The 9,225-nt window shown below is 33.1% G+C and overlaps 1 protein-coding gene across 2 annotated transcripts in view; it reads right to left on the reverse strand.

The window, feature by feature from the left end:
* The window catches only part of LOC105170677 (phototropin-1), a 12,403-nt gene that overhangs the window by 3,157 nt on the left and 21 nt on the right, over window positions 1-9,225 (reverse strand). For both annotated transcript variants that reach the window (XM_020696842.1, XM_020696843.1), the window contains exons 1-18: window positions 9,084-9,225; window positions 8,135-8,317; window positions 6,075-6,166; window positions 5,264-5,534; window positions 4,926-5,178; window positions 4,761-4,831; window positions 4,309-4,415; window positions 4,024-4,073; window positions 3,798-3,902; window positions 3,381-3,440; window positions 3,206-3,295; window positions 2,632-2,708; window positions 2,036-2,120; window positions 1,481-1,561; window positions 1,093-1,196; window positions 672-721; window positions 326-432; window positions 96-227 (exon numbers count right to left, since the gene is read on the reverse strand). The exon at window positions 9,084-9,225 is cut by the window's right edge and continues 21 nt beyond it. In XM_020696842.1, the coding sequence (XP_020552501.1) occupies window positions 96-227; window positions 326-432; window positions 672-721; window positions 1,093-1,196; window positions 1,481-1,561; window positions 2,036-2,120; window positions 2,632-2,708; window positions 3,206-3,295; window positions 3,381-3,440; window positions 3,798-3,902; window positions 4,024-4,073; window positions 4,309-4,415; window positions 4,761-4,831; window positions 4,926-5,178; window positions 5,264-5,534; window positions 6,075-6,166; window positions 8,135-8,317; window positions 9,084-9,151 (1,986 nt within the window). In that variant the 5' untranslated portion in view covers window positions 9,152-9,225. The remainder of the gene's footprint in view (window positions 1-95; window positions 228-325; window positions 433-671; window positions 722-1,092; window positions 1,197-1,480; window positions 1,562-2,035; window positions 2,121-2,631; window positions 2,709-3,205; window positions 3,296-3,380; window positions 3,441-3,797; window positions 3,903-4,023; window positions 4,074-4,308; window positions 4,416-4,760; window positions 4,832-4,925; window positions 5,179-5,263; window positions 5,535-6,074; window positions 6,167-8,134; window positions 8,318-9,083) is intronic.

The following is a 9,225-nucleotide window of genomic DNA, read 5'->3' on the forward strand; positions in this document are numbered from 1 at the left end:
CATGATGACAAACGACTAGAGCACCATAGGAAACAACCAAACAAAAGAAAGAAACAGAAATGGATGTTGTCTAATCTGTTGCAGAAAACACTGACCGGAGCTATGTATTCTTCAGTACCAACAAAAGAATTTGATGCTCGCATTGGTTCTGCCATAAAGATTGGAGCCTGCTGACATTTTTGACTTTTCTGATGCTTTTTCTTCTCATTTGCCTCTGGAATCAGAAGCTGCACAATGCATAATAATACTCAATGTGTTTTGCTAGATCATAAGCCATCTTCTTATAGTCTAGAAGGTAGATTCTAGTAAAGATATGAGAACACACCTGTGGCTTGCAAGATGTCAAGCACGATAAATCAAAGTCCGTTAAAGAGATATGCCCATTGTCCTGAATTAAAACATTTTCCGGCTTTAAATCCCTGTAGATAATACCTGCAACCAGAAAGGATTATTGCAGAGAATATACAGGAAAATACTAAAGAGGCCTCTCTCTTTCTCGTGTATCCGATCCAACTATATATACGCATATGAATATAGTTGGAATTTTCTCCACCATTGTACAGCTTCAATTTACAAAGCAGCAATGGAATTGAAATATTAAATGAGATAGAATTTTTGGGTCTTTTCTGGTGCGGTCTTGATTTTTTCAATTTATGTAAATAAAGCTCTACCTTGACAGTGAAGATACTCCAGTGCCACTATCACTTCTGTTGCAAAGAATCTACCAGAAACGATGGCCTTATATTAGTCCGATATCGGGGTGCATCACCAGAAACATAATAGCAATCAAGTTGTATTTGCACTAAAGCAAGTGGAACTTCTCATTTTTAACTGAGCCATCTACAGATCAATATTCAAATGTAAAAAGCATCGAAAAGATTGGATCAAAGGAATGTAATCAACTATCAATATCCATAGGTTGTGGCAGTGAAAACTTTAAGTGCAACAGCAAAAGAAGAATGAACACAAGTAACAACAGTTCTAGCATAAATATTCCACAACAGATTTTTTATGATGATCCAATATAAGTTGCCTTTAGGGAATACACCTTTTTCACATACTTCATACAAATTTTGGGTACTAAGTGCATACCTAACAGCATCTTCTTTCAGAACTTTTGTTGGCTGCTTTTCGAGAAGGAGAAAGAGCTCCCCACCGGGGCAGTAATCAGTTATCAAACAGATATGAGTTTTGGTCTGCAAAGCAATTCGAAGGATTAACAGCCCAAAATAGTTTCAGATAAAAGTGTGACCAAACAGTAACTAGAATTATCCATATAACTGGAATTCAGACTTAAATACTGGCAGAAATCATCTACAGACAAGAAACAAGATGGATATGCTTGGTACTTAAATGTGAACCAGTTTTCCTAGAGCCAAAGAAAATTTTACTTTCTTGATAACAATTTCTTTTCTAACCTAATCCAGAAATCAATATAGGGATGCATGCATGTGCAAAGATTTCTTCCTCGTAAGCCAACCTGAAATGAAGCATACAATGCAGGAAGAAAAGGATGGTCCAACATGTCTAGGATTTCTCTTTCTGCACAAGCTCTATGCACCTGCAGGATCCAAAGAAGAATATGAGCAGACCAAAATAGACAGGAAAGTAAACACCGGCATACGTGATGTTTAAAGGGCAAAAATCCTGGAAAATTTATGATGTTAAGATCCGAGACACAATAAACGTTCACCTTTTACAACAATTGTAACTAAATAATCAAGAATCAGTTCTTGATCTGCTTTCTTTATATGTTATGAGTGTGTGTGTGAGAGAGAGAGAGTGAGAGAGACAGCATAATTACGAGAATATAATCATACATCATTATACAACAAGGAGGTATAATGATGCAACAACTTCATGTGAGACCTTTAACTTGGCCATTATACATAAGCAACTAGGTCACAAACTAAGCACCGACGACACTAAGCCATCACAATTAAACATGATGCAACAGAAAGGTATAATAACTCATATAGTCATTGATCATCAAATACAACACCTTGTGAGAAAAATAATAAAGTTTTGCTTATACCTTGTTTCGATTGAGCATTATACCCTTGTCCATTGCTTTCATGGCAAAGTATTGCCCTGTTCCACATAGTTCTACTAGATGCACACTGCAAGGAGTTCAGTCAGTTTTATTGCTATCAACCAAGACAAAATTCCTCCCTAAGAAATGGAGGGACAATGTGCCCAGTGTACATGTTTTACGTGCAGTTGTCTACATCTATATATATTATTTGGGAATACAGGTAGCAGGACATCCAAAAGATGTCAACCATGTCTACTGTAGCATTTCTTCGTATTAACAACTACTTAAGTAAAACAAGCAGAAAAACTTAGAAGTTATCAAGTTTAAGTTAAGACCACACATTTTTTGACAACAGAAACTGGCAGATGGATATGTAAGAAGTCTAGTCAGCACATGAACTGATGTTGATCTTGTTTGAAATGACAAGTAAGAAGTCCAAAAGTAAACTAAATTGTCTCGCATGTAAAGAATATATGAAATAAAGAGTCAACATACTAGTCTGCAACTTGATACAATAACATCACGCTGTTCAGCTAATACAGACTTTTTGAAGATATAAAAACACGAGGGACTCATTATACAAGTAAAACACATACCTTCCAGTATCACCAGATCCTAGTGGTTTTATTGGCTTAAAATGTTTCAAGCCTATCTCTTCCCCACTATTTAGAATCTGAAAATGAGATAAATATATGTGCATGCATTAGATCAAGAAGGCAGTAGAACTAAATTAAAGAGCAGGTATAAGCTGCCATTTAAAATTGGAGTATGCCCTTTTAGACCTTCAGGCATGAAAATGATTTGCATCCATTACGAAATGCATGACACTGGTTGCCACATAATCTATAAAATGGCGACAAAACTACTTATTAATGGACCAAGCACAATTCAGAACCATATTAACAAGATTATCAGTTAAAGATATCTATTAACCAAGTGAATTCTACATGTTGCATGAAAATGAACCTTCCACAAGAATAATTATTTGAACCTTCTCTAAGATGAATTTCCATGTAAAAAGTAAGAGCTAACCTCTGTGTGTGTGTCTGTGGATTTCTTATAGATTTGTTTCCAAGATATAAACATTGCTATTTAAGTATGCATCCACCTCTTTTGAGCACATGAACGAGTTTGAGAAATCGTAGTTATCAGTTATACATGACAAGATACCTGTTGAATAGCTTTCCAGGAAGGGCTATCCTTCCTATGGGGCTTTGGATGAACAACTTTTGAGTGATTTTTCCACAGGTCCTCCGGTTTCTGCAGGTTGAGTTGAAATCATGACTTCCAATTTAAGTCCAAAAGAAAACATGCCAAAGAACTGATATAAATAATTGGAAATTACCGTATTGGCATCCGGAAGCTCTCTCACAGCTTCATCAACATTTTCAGCAGTTTGTTTCACCTGATAACAAACCAAAGCCAGTATTATTGTATCCAAACTTGAGTTGTTCCTTAAACATCCCCAAGTAACTATTCTACATATTAAACCTGTCTAATTCATGAAACGAAGGGAATGAGTAATGGATTTGAAGTTACGGATTTCAAATCCCTAGTAACAAAACCTTTGGGTTTGTTTGGATAATTCTAAAAATTCAAAAGGATTTCAAATCCTTTAAAATTGATGTTGAGCTATGTTTTGTTAAATATTGATGGACTTCAAATTCTTCACTGTTGAGTCATTTGAAATACTTTCCTCGATTCCAAATTTATCATATAGCTAAAAGAACTAATTCATGGAAACTGAGGGGGAAAAGATTACCAGTTTTGCACTTTCTGTTGCTGTGACCTCAGGGATACAGTTATGAACCGGTTCTACATATTCGCTTCCATCGAGTTGGACCCCAATAAAATACTGGACTTCTCCCTGCTCAAATAAACACAAATCAAATCAAGTAAATAGGGGCACGCCATAGTACACCTCCTATATTAAATCCATAAGCAGTAAAACAAATCATAAAAATCAGAAACATATCATGAATGCATACCTTCTGATCACGCATAGGCTGCAGATGAAACAAATTCCAGAACTTTTTGCCTGTGAATTAATCAAAGGGGGACAGACATTACGAAAAATCTTTGGCAAATTCGGCTTTTAAATACATAGGAAAAACTGCATATCATGTAGCTGATCAACAACTTAAAACTATGCTCATATATTTTCTTGCAAACGCAATCTATGCTAGCTAAATCTCCAAACAGAAAATTATAATAAACCATTTCCACTGTAAAGTAATATATCCAGTGAATTTATCAAAGTCCATGATCAATACCACTTTTAGTATAGTTGATGAGCTGGACGGTGACCTCGGTTTGGTTATCAATGGCTTCTCTTATTTTCCTGACTGTAGCAGGATCAGTTTCCGGGCCCTGAAGAAATCTGCAAAAACACACAACATGTTTTCATGTTCTAGATTAAAAAAACCAACACATATATGATATATTCCGATCTGGAAAATAATCATCTTTCCGTTGGTATACTTAGTATTATTCTGAGTTGAAATATGGATTTGGGATCTTAGAGATAATTGCCATGATATCATTACGGTGTTCAACCTTCCATTTTCCATGCAGCTAAACAGCAACAAAGAGGTTTTCTCATAATTATGAGGTCCACAAAATGCAACAAATGCAAACACAGAGCAAACAGAGATAACCTTGGCTTTATTAAGAAAAAAGAAACCCAAACTCATTCTCTCTATCAAATTCCAAAACCATGTTCTACCTGCAATTTCTCCCCAAGATTTCTTCTCGACTGTACTCTGTCAGCTCCAAGAAACTATCAGAAGCAAATATCTGGCAATCATATCAACAGAAATTGTCATCAGCAAAAGCAAAAGAAAAACACATCAACACACTCTAAACAAGTAAGACCACTGAATTTACTTACAATAGGATTATCAGGCAACCTTGGATCAGTAATGACAAAATTCTTCTCTATACGCTCAAGAGTGGTGGCCAAATCAATACCCTTTCTCATTTCCTTCTTCCTAACTTTATCATCCACACTGTCTGGCCTCACATCATCCTCACTCTCTGAAGAATACTCATTTTCCTTCTCGTCATCCCCATCATCGTCTTCCACTCCGAAATCCGGCTCCAGCTCCTGAGCAGAACTTCCCCGCCGCCCCTTCTTCAGAATCCTGCACATGACAAGAACAGAAAGACTTAAAACTTTTCCCAGATTTGCATGGAAGAAAAGCAGATGAATTTCGGTGAGAATCCTACGCCATGAAAGAGCGACGAGCGGGTTTTCTTGGAGGCTTCTCCGGGAGCTCGCTGATCTTTTGCATGGAGGTTCTAGTGCCTGCATGGGAATGACGGCGTGGAGGAGGCGGGTGGTCAGAGCTCCGCCTTGTTTGGGTGTCGAAGATTTCATGGTCGCCTGATTTTCTGAGAGGGGGGCGGTTGGTTGACTCGCTGAGCGCTCTTGCACGGGGTTTCTTCACTGCCTCCACTAGCTCTGTCACTGAGCTTGACGCCATCTCCTTCTGTCGGGCTAAAAAACCAAAAAATTGAAGAAAAATTAAAAAATAAAAATAATAACAATTCATGAAATTTTAATTATTTCGTTTTGCTCCAACCTAAATTAATAACATGATAAATTCAATGTATGTATTTAGTCCGAATTCCGAAAAACCTTTCCTATTTAGTTCCTTTTTCATAATTTTCATCTTATGATGGCAAATTTTGTCTATCATATTTATCTAGAAAGACACATTAGTTGTCACGTGGCAAAGAGTAAATATAATTTGATAACAGCCGCAGGGTAATTTCAGTAATTTCACATATAATAATTTGTATTTATCAAAAAAAAATTATAATAAGAATAAAAATATATATAGAGACTTTAAATGAGAAATAAAATTAAAAATTTATGTAAATTTTTGTTGTTGGGGTCAATATTTCTCATTCAAATTCTAATGAAATAGAATCAGGTGTAAATAGAGAATTTGATAAAACGCAGTAAATATAATTTAAATTTTTTTAAAATAAATATATAATTTTATATTTAAAAAAAAAAATAAACGTGGATTACCATCGTAACGGATCAAAGACTCGGGTAGGCCATTGGGCCGGGTCATTTTCTCCTTGGTTCCTTCTGTATGCTTGCTTACTTCAACTTGCATTCTGCACCAAAAATGTTGCAATTAAATATTATTCATATATAGAAAAATGAGAAAAAAAAAAACATCCCTCTCATTTAATTCGGAAAACCAATCCTAAAAAAATTATATGTCAATAACTTACCTTTTATAATGCTAACTTTATTTAATCAAATAATGGATCAAGAATATTCAAAATGCAATACTTATCATCAGTAAACTATATATATATATATATATATATATATGCAATCACCAACATTTTATTAGCTCCGCAACATATAAGATGTTCCGAAAAAAATTTAGAGGGTGTTTGGGATAACCGTATAAGCTTTTCAAAAAATCTTACGGTAACTATAAAAACCAATGAGCCATTTAATTTTAAGCTTATTAATATAAAATTATTATTATTAAATTTTATATATTTTATAGTCTTATTTTATCTAAACACTTCAAAAACTTATTTAAAATCTGATATTTTATAAGTTTTTAAAAAACATACGAATAAGTGCATTGTTTTTAATTTAGGTCATTTAGTGTTTTCGTTCTTTAACTTTTTAGAACAACATTTGGTCCTACATCTTTTCAATTTTTGTAATTTCAGCCCCCTTATTTTGTCGGAGTTCACATCCACCAGCAAGAAGGGTGAATTTCGGTAAAAACAAAAGAATTAAAATCACAAAAATTAAAAAAATACATAATCAAAATGCTATCCTACAAAAATAAAGGACAAGAATACTAGCAAAAATAAATAATAAGAACAATAGCCTCAATTTTAAAAGATCACTTGAGATGCACATGCATTTTACTAAGAAAAAGGAGTGAACTTCGACAAAAATAAAAAAGATGCAGGATAAAAGTGCTACCTCAGAAAATCAGAAATCAAATAACGTCAAATAATCTAAGTTACAAGATCAAAAACACATCTAACTAAAAAGTATCTATAAAATGCAAAAAATTATAAAAAAAAATTAACACATTTAGGCAAACTCCATCTGAATTGTAGACCATATATTTATAACTACCCATTAGTTACTTCAAATTAACTTTTAATTTTGATCAAATATATTAAAATCAAGATTTATACATTTTGATTATTTGGGGGGTGTTGTTCATGGGATAAAATGATCCACGTTTGTAGTAGTTTAAAGGGAGAAGAGAAGGGACCCCAAAAGGAAGAATAATTGGAGGATAAGAATAGGGTAGGGTGCATTTTCCAGCTCTATTAATCTGATATGACTTATGCATGTTCCCACGACCCCAATTGTTGCATTGCATGGACCACCCTTCATAATTATAAATCATTTTTTTTTTCATTCCTAAATATTATTATATTTTTCTAATAAATATTTCATTCTCAATTTGAATGTTTTAGTATCTTTTTTTATTTAGTAGAGTGTCTTCATATTCTTTTTAAAAAAATAAATTTCAAATTAATTTTGAATATCTACTGATTATCACGATTATTATCATGTTTGGATCTAACTTCAGAAATAATATTTACGAGCAATCAATAATAAGGAGAATGATTTGATTATATTTTTCTCTTATATATACATATGTATATCTTAAATGATTTGACTAAAAAGAAAAAGAAATATTTATAGCATTTTATAAGCTCAAAAAAGTTCAAACGATTCCATCAATCAAACTCACCTATACAACTCGACACTCAAACCTAATTTTTCTACTTTTTAAAGTGATTAATTAATGTCTATAAAAAAAAATATATGTAAAGTTAATTGTATTTTATCCTATAAAAAAAGGAAAAAAATGGCTCTGGGGCCCCTGAATTTTTGAAAAAGAATCTCATTACCTTTTTCTAAAAGTGCAAGGGGTTGCATTGGCCTTCTTTTCTTTCTTATGGGGTGTTTTTATGATTAATATTTTTTAACGGGTAAAATGCAATTAACCCCAAAATGTATATGAATAGCAACCTCTCCATTAAGAAATGGAAAAATAAAAAGGAAAAAGGGGGAAATGACAGTTATACCCAATATATTTGAGGACTTTTCCAGTTTCGTCCTTGATGGGTGCAATAGTGAGAAGATTCCAAAAAGGGGTTCCATCCTTCTTGTAGTTGAGCAATCTCCCGCAATAGTGCGTCCCCTTTTCCAGTGCTTCCCTTATTTTTGCCACGTCCTCGGGATCCGTATCCTTGCCCTGTAAAAACCGGCTGCACCAACCCCAAAATCTCATAAATGCCCTTCTCCAATCATAAATTAATTATCCCCGTCCAAATACACTCTATTTATATATTTAATTAAAATATTTTTATAATAGTTTTTTAAATAAATGAAAAAGGAAAAAGATAAGATGAATAATTTATAGAAAATTTGTATGAATAGAAAATTCTTGATCGAACCAATTAGCCCCATTTGTCACTGCGATTGAGCAGTGCAAATATATTTTTCGCATACATTACAATTTCTATGTTGTTTGATTCTCTTTTTAAGTAATTATTTTGTAGATTAAATGCATCCTTATTGTATTGTGATAAAATCTACAATTTATAGCTTAATTATTGTCCAATCCCAGTTATTCTTTACCCAATTGCACATTAGGTCCATAATATAATTTTTAATTTCTACATTAACCTTAAAAATGATTTTAGTTTTGATTTAACTACATCAAACGATTGTGAAATTGAGAATCCAAATAATATAATTATTTTTTCATAAAATTAATTATTTTATAATCAATTATGCAATTTTTAGACCAAATTCGAGCTGATTAGTTATAGAGATGATTATCTTGTCCAAAAAATAAATAAATATATTGGAGGGTATTTCAGCTAAATAAAATATTAGGACAACCAAATTTAATTACACTATAAGGAGTTGATTAAGTATTTAAAGACGAGAGTCAAAGTGTTAATTATATTATCCAATGAAGATATATATATATATAGATAGATAGATAGATAGATGTAATATTCTTACCAATTCCGGCCAATGACCTCCTTTGAAGTGTAGCCAGTCATGTTGAAAAATCCAGCACTTGCATACATGATTGGATAATCAGATTTTGTTGCATCTGATACCACAAACGTTTGCTGGAATGTTGACAGTGCATCCTTCAGAT

This window comes from Sesamum indicum, linkage group LG9 (assembly GCF_000512975.1).
Source record: "Sesamum indicum cultivar Zhongzhi No. 13 linkage group LG9, S_indicum_v1.0, whole genome shotgun sequence".
NCBI lineage: Eukaryota > Viridiplantae > Streptophyta > Magnoliopsida > Lamiales > Pedaliaceae > Sesamum > Sesamum indicum.